This window comes from Rhipicephalus microplus, chromosome 9 (genome assembly GCF_043290135.1).
Source record: "Rhipicephalus microplus isolate Deutch F79 chromosome 9, USDA_Rmic, whole genome shotgun sequence".
NCBI classification, from domain to species: Eukaryota; Metazoa; Arthropoda; class Arachnida; order Ixodida; family Ixodidae; genus Rhipicephalus; species Rhipicephalus microplus.
This window is the reverse complement of record NC_134708.1, coordinates 98156434-98172901: the sequence shown is the minus strand read 5'-3', so window position 1 is coordinate 98172901 and position 16468 is coordinate 98156434. Positions and strand designations below refer to the sequence as shown.

Genomic DNA, 16468 nt, shown 5'->3' with positions numbered 1-16468 from the left:
CACCGTCATAACAAGTCCGCGTTGATGAAGTAGGGCTTGCAAATAAAAAAACAGGACTTTCTCATTCATTTTGTTTTTCAACGTTTTATGCCTTGAAACGTTGTCTGCGCCAATATTTTGTACTTCGCCTTCCCCATTTACGCCTAACAAATTAGTAGTAGCATCTGTACTGTATCCTGAATATAATTGCCTTGCTCAATGTTAACGGGCAGTCCAATTTAACAAAAGGTGAGGTAACTTCCGAAACAGCCGGAGTAACAACCACGGCAATGCAAATAAGTTACTTCAGCACAGCCTCGCTACGTTTGGCTCTTTGGACGGCCGAGAAAACGAACACCGTTTATGCCAACCTGAGGGATTAATTCCTAATTTTTCATTGTTTGCTGTATTGATGCGAGTTTTGTCGACATGGTCACATGAAATGTCAGGCCCACGGGACGACTTTTTTCTAAACACACATGAAATTTGCATGTGTAGCTGCTGTGCACTATCTAAGCTCTAATTTTCGTCGATGCGACCTCATCAAGTGTGAGGCCTACGAGACAGCTTCCAGCTCTCCCATAATAGATTATCAATTACTCTAATACGTTTATTACTTTTTTTCTAAACAAGGAACCTTTATATACAAGATAACAAATACCGGCAGAGCTTAATGCTTCCTCATAGTAGCGTAAATCGTACTCTGAATCGTCGAACATTTTTTCACTGGAGACGTCTGCCTCAAGGACTTTGAACTTTGAACTTTGAACTTTATTATGAATAAACAACATACAGTAAAGAAAAACATGTTAGCAACATCTGGATCCTTAGCAAAATGCTAGTATGCATCCATGCAATTATAACATACATTAATTAGAGGCAGGAGAATGAGTTGTATAATGAACGACATTTTAGTTTAAGATGCAGATTGTTTTGATAAACATATCACTTATACACAGATACTGAACACATTGAAGAGGAAAAATTCAACTTATACACTACACTTTGAACACGTTTTTTGATTGCATACTCAACGTAATACATCTAATATTTCTGTACATCTGGTAATAGCATTCCTGGTCAGCATACAAAACATTAGTTTAAAATCATGTCACTTTTCATCATTTCACAAAACTTATCAGTAGTCTAATAGAGCTCTTTGTAATGACGTTTGAGCATCAATGTGAAAGCATTATGTTGTTTCACTTCCACTGGTAGGTTATTCCACAATGACGTTCCAACACTATAAAGTCGTCTTTTGCCATAAACATTTTTAACCAGTGGTTTTAGGAAGTTACCACAATGACGGGCTCTTGTTTGCAATTGTGAGGGAATAAAAAGGGAGCGGTGAAGAAGGATATTGCATGTTAGAGACCTGTACACCATTATTGTTGTTTTATAATTTATTACTAGTTGTAGAGGCATTACCTGGTACTGTCGAAAGAGTGGTTTAGATGAGGCCATATAGTTTGCGTTTGATATAAATCGGATAGCACGTTTTTACAGGACTATAAGTGGCGTTAGGTACGAATTGTATGTATGGCCCCAAGACTCAATACAGTATGAGAGTTGGCTGTGAAATAGGGCAAAATATATTGTTCTTAAAATTTCCGCATCGAAGTAGTGGTGACATTTGAAAAGAGTATAGCAGATTGTCGCGTGTTTTTTGCAGAGAGAGTCTATATGCATTTTCCAGCTGAAATGTTGATCCAACACAATTCCAAGGACAACTCACTGCTCTCCAGTAAGGTAGTGCGCAGTACTCGAAATTGTTAAACACTTTTATAGACAGACATTTGAACCTCGTGGTTTTCAAAGATGTTCATTTCTTCTAAACACACACAGCTTTACACAGTTTGGTGAGTCTGTCGTCAATACATCGAGTTTCAGCAATCTTTCACCAAACACGCTCTTCAATTTCGTGCAATCCATAAAAAAAGCTTAGGAAAAGAAGAAACAGGACGCCTACCTTTATAATCCACGTTTCTTAACAAACGGTGCAACTTTTAAGTATAGCTGCAAAGCATTCCTTAGTGAACCGAAAAACTTTGTGCGTCTTTATTGACATTAGCAATTAAACATTCATCCTTCTACATTTGTGCACTGTCATGATCGCCTCCTTTGCAAAGTATAGCTAAAAATTTGTGTAGGAGTGTAGCAGAGTTCAATGAATACGACTGTCTAGTCATGCCATGAATAGTAAAGAAAATAATGCCGTGTACGTCATAAAAGAAGTTTGTCAAGACATGCCTGGCACAAACTTGTACTCTACAGGCCGTGGTGTGTGGGTGTGAGCCAGGGGTGAAGAACGGTTTATATCTTCCCAGGCATACCAAGAACAGGCATGGCTGATTTAAACGCGTGAGCTTGAAGAACGTCTGACCTCGTCAGTGTTCATGCGAGGAATGCTAAGAATGCGAATTGGGTTTCATCGACCGATGACCAGTTATGATAACTATTACATGAATAAGCACGGTGTGTATGTCGTTATCTTTATAGCTATCCTACATATTATCGGTAAGCTTACCGTAGTTGCCGGAGAGATGCCCCACGCGTGAATGATAAACCGCATTACTTTAAAACTTTCAGGCGCACAAAGAGAGGGAGGTGGTTGCTATTCCGCTACTTTCAGAGGGAGCCAGAACTAAATATTACAAACTCACAACGCTCCTCCCTCCCCCACCTTCAATTGCCAATAGTGACTCGAAGAGGGAAACCCTGCTGTTCACCAAACGATGATGTAAGGTGATGTAATGCCATGCTGGTTTTAGAAGGTGACTTCGTGTTGAGGCCAATGATCGAGTTTGGTAGGCCATTTGAGTAAACGGCTTTTTGTTTAGAACAGAGTGATTAACGATTTTGAGTACTGCGTATTCTACTATGACTTGTGTTTGTTGAACGATTTACAGTTTCATGTACTCCTCAACGGGAGAGCACTAGGCTGTCCCTAACAAACGACCAAAGCCACTGAGGCACCTACGAACAAGGGTTGATAGCATACGCCTATGGATAATTGGGCCAAAGTAAAAGACGAAGTGTGTGTACATGATTTAGAACTGGGCCAATGTGCACGCACTGCTTTTCGCTCATTAAGCTTTATTCTCATTGTTCTGAGCTTAAGCCGATGTCAACTACGTGCTGCCATGGTTAGGTCAAAGCACTTACAGCTCTGACTTGTTATATTGCATCTCTTTGGAAAATTACCCTAAGCTTTTTTTTTTATCTAAAAATGAAGCTTTCTAGCCTATGTCAACTGTTTTGAAAGGAAGTTAATACTTCAAGGTACACTGTTGTACTAGAGGCTCTCAATTAAAAAAAATAGTGGAATGTGCTTGTTCTGTGGCTTTCTTTGTCTTTTGCCACGTTTCGCTCTTTTCTCTTCTTCCTGTCATCTTTACTTCCCCGTTTCAATCTCTAAAGGCAATCAGCCGTGCCACAACGACAGATGGCGCAAAATAGCATAAAGCTCTCTGTCTTTCTTTAGGCATGAAGATCTTTCATTCCTTGCCTTGTAGGTGTGCGTCATGCTCCATAAAAGCGAAATCGAAACTGAACACCTTCTCAACGAAAAACGTGAACGTCTGTGTATGTGTACGTCAATCAAGCAAATAACATCACAGTACATATCACCCGTGCCGTATCCCTGGATCTGTTCGTTCGTCGATCCGTCCATACGTCGGTCCGTCCAGTCATGCATCCGCATGTAAATTCCACCTAATTTTGTCTCCGTCCATCCATAAATTTCGTGGGTGACTTCAGCGTAGACGTTAAGGGCCTTCAGACACATCTTCGCCCACTCGTCATAAGTCACTTCGTTGAGATGCCCGGATGTTTTTCACCCTATTTGTATTCATCATGAAAAACGAACTTGGTAAACGGTCTGTTGATCTAAGTAGAACATGGTGTGATCAGGTGAGAGCCTTTTATGGTTGCCGTTGCACAGATTCAAAGAGTATTCAGACCTAAAGCTGAAAGCTGTCATGTTATTTTGATAGCACTGAATTTGTGGCCATATGGAACACCCCGTATTACGAAAGAAGTTTCCTTAGCTGCACAATGAATAATATCCTCCTGAATGACTGAAAGCACAGAAGCAAGCGTACAACGCGCATTCCCGTGCACATTGTTCTAGAAGCTACAGGTAGGATGAAAAAAAAAACAAATTAATACAACGTCACTGTGCCTGTATACGGCAACGCACGGTGGTTTACTGATCATGGCGCTCGAGCCCTGAACCGCGACCACTGATCTGCGACTGCTGATTCTGTAACTGCTGGTCACAGAATTGGATCCCAACGCTGGTTGTAGTATTTTGATGAGCGTGAAATCTGATAGATAAATATGTAGGGTTTAACGTCCCAAAACCACCATATGATTATGAGAGACGCCGTAGTGGATGGCTCCGGAAATTTCGACCACCTGGGGTTCTTTAACGTGCACCCAAATCTGAGCACACAGGCCTACATTTCCGCCTCCATCGGAAATGCAGCCGCCGCAGCCGGGATTTGAACCCGCGACCTGCGGGTCTGCAGCCGAGTACCTTAGCCACTAGACCACCACGGCGGGGCAAGAGCGTGAAATCTGAGTAAGCTGTGTACTAAACAATATTTTTCCGCGTTAAAAAACAAAACACAGGAAAGAAAATCTTTAAATATCCAAAGGTTGCTCAAAAACTAGCCGGAATCGCAGTTTTGCTGCAAAAATACCAAATGATGCAAATTTTCGGAGCCCTGCACGATGGCGTTCCTCGTAATGATATACTAATTATTGCGATAGCAATTATATGGACACTCTCGACTAGACTTTGCTGCCGGCGTGTGCTTGGATGTCGGGGTCGATGTCATATACCGTATATCTATACGTATCTATATATGTGAAAACGCAAGAAAGAAAAAAAATCCACAAAAAGGACTCCGTCACACGGAATCGAACGTGAGTCTTCGCCGTGGTGAATGTGAGGCGTTAATCACTAAGTCACCAAAACGTACCTCCTTTGAAAGTTTAAACGGCAAGTTCTTTATACCTGCCACTTACCGCTGTTGGTGGGCATCTCGGGGAGATGGGACTATCCTGTTTTCAGGATTGCTTCGGGAGCGTCCGATGTGAACGGACGTGTTTCGAGCGCGCTCCGACGATATCGACACTTGGCCGGCGCTTCGCTGCCAAGCCATCGCCGCAGCTGTTGCTGCGCTAGCTGCTTGCTCGCTCGTTATCTACCGGCTGCAGCTGATACTGGGAGGCTGCCTTCTGAGCTCGTCGGCGGCACCGCCGCCCGGCTAGCTGCCGGCGGCCATTGCCGCTAGTATCACCCGCCGGGTTTCGAGCTTTCATGGCCTCTCCAGAGTCCTGCGTGCTCCCAGCCGACGTGCCGCTGCCTGAGGATATGGACCTACAGACTTCAGACGACCTGACTGCCTCGGTGACATCGCCGACTTCAACGAACAATTCGGCTGCCGATACCATGCCTTCACGGGTGCTGCTCCTGCCGGACACCAACCCATTCGCCCCACTCCGGGAGCTCGAGGAACAGAACAGCATTGAAGGCAAGTCTGAAAATACTTTTCATCAAGCTCGCATAATTTCTACCGCACCGAATGGAGAGAAACGTGCGCGAGGCTCGCTCATACCGACGCCCGAACGACAGCACACTAGCATACCCAGGGATCACTCCCACATGAGAAGTGCACGTCACACGCTCCTTGCTTCCGCTAGTTACCAAAACGAAGAGGATGGTTGGATACCAGTCAGCTATCGCCGAAAGCAGCAGAACCATGCGGCGGTCGCGGTGACGCCGAGCTCAGGTGCCCCGCGCGCTTATCAGCACACCGTCATTCTTCGGCCTAAGCAACCATGCCGCATCATGGATGAGCAATTCATACGACTAGATAGAGTAATAACTCGCCGCATTTCGGCTCATCTCAACATCCCTGAGGAAGACCCACTTCCAGAGTTCCGGGTTCGCTATTTAGGCTATAGCAACCAGCTCGCAGTCGACGCGGCTGAACCGGAGGTGTGCAACGCCCTTCTCGCGATAGCGTCTCTGCCAATCGGAGGAAAGGAAGTACCTTTTCAAGCATATGAAGCGGTTAATCGCGATCAAATCAGAGGCATCATTCGCAATGCTGGAGACATGACCTCTGAGGAACTAATGAACTCATTACATTGCCGCAAGTGCAAAATCCTGCAGGCACGCCCACTTGGTGACAAAGGCACTGCCATGGTCACATTTGAAGGTAACAGCTTACCCTATAAGGTTGGCCTGCGGTCATTTACGATCCGTGTTTTTCCGTATCGTGCACGAGTGACCGTTTGTGACATATGCCACAAGATAGGGCATCGCAAGGAGCAATGCCCCAATATTTCGGCAGCTAGATGCTCGACATGCGGTCTGCGGCAACACGAAGAGGGTACGCAATGCCCGAACACAGAACAAAAGTGCCGCAGCTGTGGTGGGTCTCACCTGGCCACAGCCACGAACTGTCCAAAAAGACGAGAAGTAAAGAAGAAAATTGAACAAAAACGCAAGCCGGCTGCCAAAAGGCAACGCAAGCGAGTGAATACGCAGGAGCAACAGCGCCGCCCTTCCGCGACACAAGGCCTACAAAGACCCATGCTCAAACCAACACGCCAGGGTTTTTACACCGGGCCGCCAGCACCACCTGCTGCACAGTCAGAAGGCGCCGGGGGCACCACCTTCGCGGATGTAGTTCGACCAGCGAACGTGCCGCTAACTGCTTCTAGTAATGGTATACCACATCCATCAAACTCAACACTGGGGTCCTGCGCGCCGCAGCCCGCCTCGGGTGGAGGGACGAAGCATCCTCGAAGGGGCGTAGCTCAGTCAACGGGGCTTCCGCTTACCAGTGACCATTCACGTCCTCCCGCCCCAACGACTTTCCAAGAACTCGAGCGGCGACTAGAACACCGTATGGCTCAAATAGAGAAATCCATTCATGAAAGAGTTGAACAGCTTATCACTCGGGCCATTGAAAAATGCGTCCAGACCACCATGGAGCGCATCATGCTTTCCGGCATGCTCCCTCTTGGCACAACTTCGACGACAACCGCAGGAGCACTTGTGATGCGTACACCTCTGGTACCGTCAAACTCTATCGCTCCTCATGCAACAAAGCCTTACCATGGCTAGCTTATCAAAATCATCGCCATGGACAACTGTCCTGCAGTGGAATTGCCGTTCGCTTCGTCGCAAGAGGGCTGAAATGACCACTTGGCTCTCCAGCAAGACAGACGATACCAGTCCATTGGTCATTGCCCTTCAAGAAGTCAACGGCCCTGTGCTGAAAATAATGGGCTATGATGGCTACGCCCCGACTGAAGAACAAGATTCATCCACGAAGACAGCATTATACGTGCGACGAGGAATTACGCACGTGCAGCTAGATACGCAACCGTGGTGCAGCACTACTCTTAGTGTTGTCGGTTGCCGGCTGGAAGTCTCACCTCAGCGTACAATTCTTGTCTTCTGCGTTTACGTGGTTCCTGAAAGCACCAGGAACAAAGCCAATAAGGCGCCGGTTGATCTCAGCTTCATACCGCACTTCAGGAAGATTTATCCACAAGATGTCATATTGTTGTGCGGAGACTTCAACTCTCAGCATGTCGCCTGGGGATACAACAAATGCAGCCCGCGTGGCAGGCGCATCATGCAGGATGCCTCGGCGTACGGGCTGACGCTTCTCAATACGCCCCAAACACACACGAGGCTGGGACAGACAGTTCACCAAGCAGACACATCCCCAGACCTTACCTGGAGCACCCGCCCACAGCTATTTCAGTGGGAGGTGCTGGATGATTGCATGGGAAGCGACCACTTCCCCATACTTATACGATTTCGCACAGGTGACGCCATTACGAAGACGAAGTCACGCGCCAGCACACGGCTAAGCCACATCACACACTGGGACAAATATCGCGATTTACTACAGCAACAGCCTCCAGCCAAGAATATTGACCATCTGCTTTCTCAGCTATGCGCAGCGAAACGGCAAGCCACCAAGAACCTACGGGTTCCTTTTGACCACCCAGAACCTGATAGGCATCTTCTCACTCTGTGGAATAGAAGGCTACGTATTCTGGCCCAGTACAGGCGGTCTCGCCACGCTGCGCATCACAAAGCACGGTTGCGCAAAATACAGCGTTCTATTGAGACATATACGACCACGTTAGCGTCAGACCGCTGGATGGCAATTTGTGAAACCATGAATGGGCAGACCCACACGTCAAAGGTCTGGACCATCCTGCGCTCTCTCCTCGGCCAACGCAAGACCTACAATGGCGCGGCTCGTGTGGCCCTCCGGGAGGGCATCAGCACACAGGAGCTCGCCGAACAAGCTGCTGAAGTGTTTTTCCCGCAGACATCTCGCCCCACAGCCAATACGTACCGGAAGGATGCAAGCTCTGAAGACACTGAGCCATTTAATAGCCCTTTCACCATGCTCGAGCTGGAGTATGCCTTGCAACATGCTAACACACGTAGTGCTCCAGGAGCCGATGGAGTATGCGTTGCTCATTTACGCAATATGCCTCTTGAGTACAAACACGCTCTCCTCAAAGAGTTTAATACAGTCTGGGATACCGGAATACTGCCCTCCACATGGAAGTTTTCGGTAGTCAAGCCCATACCGAAGCCTGGTAAACCACCCCATACCTTATCCAACCTCCGCCCGATCTCTTTAACCTCGTGTGTCTGCAAAGTCATGGAGAGCATGGTTAACACACGCTTGATGTGGTACCTTGAAGATCGCGACCTTTTGGCCCCTACAATGTACGGATTCCGCGCGGGCCTATCAACTCAAGATGTACTCCTTCGCCTAAAAGAAGACGTCCTCGACTCTAACTCGGTGCACCCACGGGCTGTTGTAGCAGTGGACATACGCAAAGCATTCGATGGCGTACCACACAGTACCATCATGACGAAAGCACGTGCCCTTGGGATTAAAGGGAAAATGTATAACTTCATAGCGGGCTTCCTCGAAGGGCGAAGCTACCAAGTCGAAATCGGCCAAGACGCCAGTACCGTACGAACCAACCACGTAGGTGTTCCCCAGGGCTCGGTGATTTCACCCACCCTCTTTAACATAGCCATGTACCAGCTACCAAGACGCCTTGCGAACGTACCGGGCCTGAAACACGCGGTGTATGCAGATGATGTAACCGTGTGGACGCATCAAGGATCCGTCGGTGAGCAGGAGGATGTCTTACAACGAGCCCTCAACATTATTCACGACTACGCAATGGAAGCAGGTTTACACACCGCTCCAGACAAAACAGAGTTTGTCGTCATTCATGGTGGCCGAACCACGTTTGCCAAGCAGGAAGAAAAGAAGTGTTATAAACTTCACATTGGCAATCAACCTATAATGAGGAAATCCACTATCCGAATATTAGGAATGCACTTAGACGAGAATTGCACAGCGAGCACTTGGTTCCAACGCGTTACGAAGACTAGCAAACAAATCCTTCATGCTTTACGCAGAATCTCTAATCGCACTCGTGGAGTAAACGAACGCGAAATGCGGCAGTTTGTTCAAGCTTTTCTCGTCTCACGTATCATGTATGGACTGCCGTATCATCCGGTCAACCGTACGCAGATAATCAAACTCGACCGGCTGCTTAACGAGGCCAAACGCATGGTTACCGGACTACCAAGGTACACACGCCTGGATGCGCTCAAGAGCTGCAGCAAGCTCAATAATCTGACCGAGCTCATCGACATGCACATCCACACACAGGAAACGAGGCTTCGCGCAACAAATGCCGGGCGATACACGCTTATGCTTCTCGGGTATGACATCAACACACTGCCCATGCTGCCTAACAAAACGCCGCCTTGGGAAATCACGGTACTCACCGACGGCAAGCCACTTCCGTTGAATATGGACCCTAATCAGCGAGCACGGCGCCTTAACTACGCCAAGAGACATGCTAGGGCCACGAGTTCACTCCCCATGACTGAACGCGTCGTATACACTGACGCTGCACTTCCTGCAGACGGTACCAGTAACACTTGTTATGCCACTGCGTGGTACGACCAGACAAACAGAAATCAGAGCCGACGTTATCATGCTTCAGCAGATGCGATGTATAGCACTCGAGCAGAGCTAGTGGGCATCTTAGATTATTTGGAGTGGGCCCTCGAAATGTCACCTCAAACTGACCCTGTTCACCATCGTGTGTACACTGATTCCCAGGCTGCCCATCGGGCATGCGCTAATGTTCTTTACACAGATCCTGTACTCCAGAAGATCCGACACCAGACGCGCCTGCTCCGCGAATGTGGTCATGACGTTACCATCCACTGGGTCCCCGGGCATTGCGGTATCCCCGGAAACGAGAAGGCTCACAGATTAGCGCGCGCTCATCTCCTCACCGCGCTAGCCAGAGCTTCCGATACTCCTTCCACTTTTCTGGCTACCCCACCCGAGCTAGCAGATCCGATAGCAGATAAGCACATTACCAAACAACGTCGCGCCGCCTACCTCACAGCAGTGGGTAATCCACTCTCGATACCATTGCTTCCTTCGAAGGTATTCACACGGAGAGAGTCTGTCCTGCTTCGGAGAATTCAGGCAGGAACACTCCTTACCCCTTTCTTGCTGAACCGTTTCCACAGGGGTGACACGCCACCACCCGTGACAGGTCTCTGCTCCACGTGCAACTGCCGGGCTGATCTCAACCACTTGTGCTGGGAGTGCCCTGTGTACAACCCGCCTAGGCTCCGTGCCCTGGCCACCATAAAACGGGGACCCTGGCCTTCTTCTCTCCGGACATGGGCCTGCCCGGAGCCTTCGCCCCCTGATCGCGCCATCGAGTTCTGGCGAGCACTCATCATGTTCCTCCAGGACCCGGCCGCGCCACCGGTTGGCGACCGGCTCCGCGACAGCCACAAGATTCAAGCCATTCAAGCGGCCCCCACTTAGCTGCCTCCATGACGTCCGGTAATAAAACGGAGGCAGCTCTACCCCCCCCCCCTGCTATAGTGCCCTGACTGTCCACCGCAGCGCCTTCGGCGCGAACAAAGTGGAATAAACATGGTTTCATTCATCTATCCTGTTTTCAGCATTATCCGCTAGATGACGCAAAGAGCTTGCGGCGCCTCTCATCTTTTAGGCGTACTTTGGCTCGCGAAGAGGAGGGGATTGGACAATCTCTCGAGTGCCTTTATCTCCTGGCCGAGAGGATCATACGCCTTGGGGGGTGGTGGGCTTGACCGGAACGACTCTGTTGCAGTTACGGGGCGCACAAAGGTCACTGCAATTGTTGCACAGCCTCCATTTGCGAAAAGGGCTCGCTTTTCAGACACAGCGAAGTAACAACTGACATGCTTATTCGCGTTCATCTGTACCTGTGAGTACGTTTCGTGTGTCATTTGTGCGTGAGAAACGCGGGGCACGTTTCGATCTGCTTGCCATTCTGCACGTGACCTCCCAATTCGTTGCTATCGCGTTCATTGCTTCGCATTTGCGACATAGCTTTGACTTTTTTGTTGCTTAAATTACTGACAATTATTATCATCAATGTGCCATGCGGTACGCAGATAATTGAGAGTAGGTAGAGTTCTCGCGCAGGGCTTTTGAAAGACACCAGCTCACAGCCAACTAGGAATTTTCACATCGAAGCAGCACTGTTTTTTGAAGCCGCAGACCGATATTCGTAAGAAAGGTTATACCACAATGTCACTACAATTGCAAATATATAGAGAGAAACCGTGTGAATAATGAAGCGTTAAGGGACATCATATCGCGGATGTTTCTTTAATAAAAAAAGAAAATTTCACTCGAGAAAAGGCTCTTGCATCTTGACATTAGACTGAGGAACTGGTGCGTAACACCATCCAGTCAACGAGGCCGTGTAAGGAGCACACTGTCGACCCGTTTGCGTACTTGCAGCTATATCTCTCTACCTTCGTATTGGTACTGTTGGCAACTGTGGCCTCGACGCATACCAATATAATGAGAAACATAGGCGCCCTGGGCCGATACAACAAAAAAGCGCAAAGAGTGGGATGTCTTTATTGATATTTTATCTGCGAATAACTTGGAAACAATCAAGTCACATCAGAAAAATAGAGCCTAATGGAGCTCCGATCTGTGGGCCCCAAGTACAATTTTCTTTTTTATCTTTCTTCTTCCTTTCCTTTTCCCTTTCTTTCTGTCTTTCTTACGTTATATCTTTTTTTTTCTTTTACTTTCTCTGTATGTCCTTTTCTTTCTCTCTCACTTTCTTTCTCTTCCTTCCTACTTTCTTTCTTTTGCCAAGAATTCCACCATCGAAAGAATGCCAGTGATTGGGACACAGCACTTGCAAATAGTCATGTCACCATTGCACTTTAGAGGATTGCAATTCTTCGCGCTCGCCAGCGCTTTGTTTTGTGATTATGACGCAGCCAGAATGAATTCGTCGTATCTAGCATCCCGCTATAACATAATGAAGACGTCATATAGGTCGGCATCATACAATTACGTCGTCACATAGCACTGTCGCATTGCCTAAGGTAGGCCATTCACTGAGGCTGTTGAACAGAAATCGTGAGAGGCAGAACGCTGTCCGAAGGGACAGGAGAAGGTCAGGAAGTTGACGAAAAAAAGACATGCAGAAAAAGATGATAGCTTTCACACTCTTGAAAAATGTGCAAAGGCCCTTCATAGCTCTTTTCTTAAGCTTCAACCAATGCATGGTATGATCCGATGTTATGTTTGGTGATGGCCTACAAGAAGCTTAATCAGGGCAACGTGTACTGTAAAAGTTGTTGCCATGGCTCCGCAATTTTATTAGGCAGACCACACGAGAGTGGGAGCTCTAGATGGGACATAAAATTGTTAAAGCGAAAGCCTTATGCCTGTTCTGCTTTGATGGTTGCATGAATGAAAGGTGGGCAATTGCTTTCTAGGGTTTCGCTTGTTTCTTAGAAAGCGCTAATTGATTCCAAGTGGCTGATGAAAGCATAGAGAGCATAAGTTGTTGCCTTCCACTGTGTAGTAAATATGACAACAACTCAGATGAATTAAAGTGGAAGAAAATTTTTCTTTGCGGCGTTTAAATATGATTGCAGAACTTTCAGTTTATGCATTTGATCGGGGTTTTTAAGTCGTGCTTCAACCAGCCAAACATCATTTGCGTAAACAGGGGGCTCTGCAGTGGTCTTAACAGCTAGTCGATTACACTTTATTACTTCCGCCTTCGTGTTAGTACTCTGATGTGATCGCTAAAGGTGTCAATCACCAAATGGTCGCTTTTATTGCGCGCTTATTGGTTATTCAGTGAAAACGGAAAAGCGAAGGTGCCATCTAGCATTTCCGTTCAATTCACGGTTCACTTTGGTAAACGAAGAATAAGTATAAGAGAGCTTAAGACGGGAAGAGATGAAGCAACAGACAGCGTCTAAAGGTCAAAAGCAATGCCCTTCTCACATGCCCTCAATAAAGCAACACTCGTGATCACGCTTGGTTGGTGCCGAAGCGTCGCCTTTCAGTAACATATGCGGAAGCTCCAAGTATTGAATCCATGGTGGCTGTGGGGAGCATTCTTACGCTGTGCATTTTAGTGACCATACCTTGGTGTGCTTTCCGCAATTGAAATTTGGCGAGCGCTCATTTTCCAGGGTCGGAACCTGCCAGTAGCATAAACCATGCATCATGGGCGTGGTTTGTCAGGCGCCGACACATGTTCAGATATGCTGGAAGTTTTTTAGGAGCGAAGGTCTTAAAGCACGAGTCCCGCCGTGACCGCCGACGAAGGTCACCGCCACATCACCATTCACCACCCCAGCCAGAGCCAGGTCAGTTTCTCAGCTCTTAATAGAAGCTTGCTCTCAAAAGTGGAAGCGATGTCCTTTGCAAGAAATGTGGCGTTGCAATTGCATCTTGCATGATGCATCGTGCATTCACAAATCACGCAAGGAGTGAATGGGAGCTCCGAGAAAATGTCGTGATTGGCTACTTATCCCGCGTCTAAGCTCGCGGCGGCATGTAAAATGCTTTGCGGGTACCAGAATACCATGCAGGTGAGAACAGCGCATGCGCGTGCTCCGGAACCATGGCCGCACTGCAGAAAGCGGCAGCCGTCCACCAATGTTCGAAAGGGGCGTTGTACACTCTGCAACTCGTTAGCTCCGTATTGATGCTTTTATTGGTTTGATACTCATGTCCTAAGGCTTCGACAGCGAGGCATTTATTCGACACCGTTTTCAAGAAACTTACTCAAATATTCAATGCTGTAGGCTTACGAGAGCGATCTCTGCAAATTTGTGTGATCTGAAAACACCGTATCGCCATGATTGCCGCTCGTGTTGTGATATTCACAGACAGCTCTCAGTACTATCTTCCTTTTGTGCTCATTGTTTTCTAATCCAAAGACGATGCAGTGGTTCAGGACGGCTTCTTGTAGGCGGGAACGGTGTGATTAAACGCTTTCTCGAATATTAAAGTCCCAGTTACACCGCTTGTCATGCTGATCCATGTATACATGCTTTGATATTTCAAAACAAGTGGCGTCTGAGTGCGAAAGTATGCTGCCCGGAGCCTAGACGCCTGGGATGAGATAGGCGTGCTCTGATATATGAGGTTGAAAAAAAGGGCTGGAGTGGAAATCATGTTTCAACAATAAAGCCAGACTTCCGCTGTCTTGCTGCAAACACAATAAGACGCATGTTTAAAAACAGTGTTTAGCAATTTACAGTATTGGTACTCTACTACGGGAGAGCAGAAAGCCATCGCGACGAAATTTAAGTTACGACTGCAACTTACTCAGGAATCAACAAGCTTGTGTTGAGAAAAAGTGTTCGACGATTTCAAGTATCTCGTGCTCAACTATGGCATAGCGATGGGTCATCCCGTATATACGTGTGTTTATAAACTGTGCTTAACGATTTAGAGTACTTGGTACTTTACCATGAAAAAGCATAAAGCCGTCCTGCAGTACTCACACATTGCGAGGCCCTGTCCACGAAAATCACGACAGCAGAGTAAACAGACGCCTACCCAATAAAGTAAGTGAAACAGCGGTAGCCTGACACGCCGTAAAAATTTATTAGCGGTATTTTTTTCAGAAAGTTACTGCTCAACATGCGTCCTACATTGCTAATGGTTTCTCTAAGAAGTCTTGAAGTCTTGGCAAATAACAGTAGAGAGCACCTAAACTGTACTAATCGATATTTATTACTTTTGTCAGGAGCAAAGGTATCATTTCTATGTTTATGCTAGGATTCGGATTTGAAGAACAAAAGCACTTTTTGTCGGAATCATTATCACGAGAGAAATCCCTGTTTTAAGCTCAGCTCCAGGCAAATGCTGGCTTCACGTGTGCTGCGAAAACATGGTCAAAGTACCAACTCCACGATTTTTTTTACAGCGAAAGCTGTATATGGCCCGGGGACACGAGCGATTGAAGCGTGATTCAAGAAAAAAAGGAAAGGGGAACTTTAGAGCTTCTGTGGGTGGGGCCTTATGTCCAGGGCTGCACTGGCATGAGCCGCTCACTAGACTAGATCCACGAGTGCGAGCTGCACTCCTGGGTCCGAGCTGACAAGGTGTGCCTCCCACTGCTCCATGCTAGGCTTAAAGGTTTGCCGAAAGAAAAAAAAATGGTCAAGTCATTTGGCTTACGATCACACCCTCACGATAGGCGGTAGAAGGTCGGCGGACCGCCGGTTCCATAGACACATGGCCGGGTAAAAAACTTGATATATCGCGTCTAACTTCAATGGATGCGGAAATACACCCGTTTGAATTTTGTGAAAGTCGGTGGCCTCTTAACCATTGGAAATCTGTGAGGTGTTCCTTATTTTTGACATCCCGGAACAACAACCACTCATGGTGGCGGAAAAAATGTTTTCTTTTTTCGTGTAATTTTTAAGCTGTGTTTGTACTACTTGCTCGCAGAGCTCGTCCATACATGACCTAACTTAAATGAGCCGCAGAGTACTAGTGAAGGTGTTTTATTTGGCTTCGGTATTGTTATATATTGGCTTCCTTCCACCCCGAAGGAACGTGACTTTGAAAACGGCAGTGGTTGGTAAGAAATTTCGTTATCTGCTGATTGACCTCATTGCTCAGGTTTCTCATTATAGCGTTCAGTAAACCACCCTATCCTGGCGCAGAGTTCCTATTGGCGGCTTGGGTCGCCGCGAAAAGCTCTTCTTTGGTGATTTTGGCGTCTAATGTGGAATTCTCGCTGCCCGTGTATTCTAAAGTGCATGGCGGAACCACATCAGTACCTATATAACAGCCTTCAAGCGCATAGATAAACTCTCTTTTGGAGCCGGGGTAGCAATGTACTATTCTTTGAATTATGCGGTTTATAGAGGACTTCGATTTGTGCGGCTCCACCGTGGCGCTGTGTATCGTCAACGTCTGGGTAACCTCAGTGTAACGTGGAGAGAATCACGAAACGGCACACGACTATCGGTGGTAAGTTTAGTCGCGTGTTCATTCGCTTCGTCCGACAGAGCAGTGATTCGACTGCGAGGCGT

At 47.3% G+C, this 16468-nt stretch overlaps 1 protein-coding gene across 1 annotated transcript; it reads left to right on the top strand.

The window, feature by feature from the left end:
* The first annotated feature begins 5534 nt into the window (after positions 1 to 5534).
* Positions 5535 to 11043, top strand: LOC119175642 (putative RNA-directed DNA polymerase from transposon BS). The gene has a single exon (XM_037426558.2). It carries the CDS (start codon positions 7101 to 7103, stop codon positions 10917 to 10919), a length of 3819 nt encoding a protein of 1272 aa, XP_037282455.2. The 5' UTR covers positions 5535 to 7100; the 3' UTR covers positions 10920 to 11043.
* The last annotated feature ends 5425 nt before the right edge of the window (positions 11044 to 16468 follow it).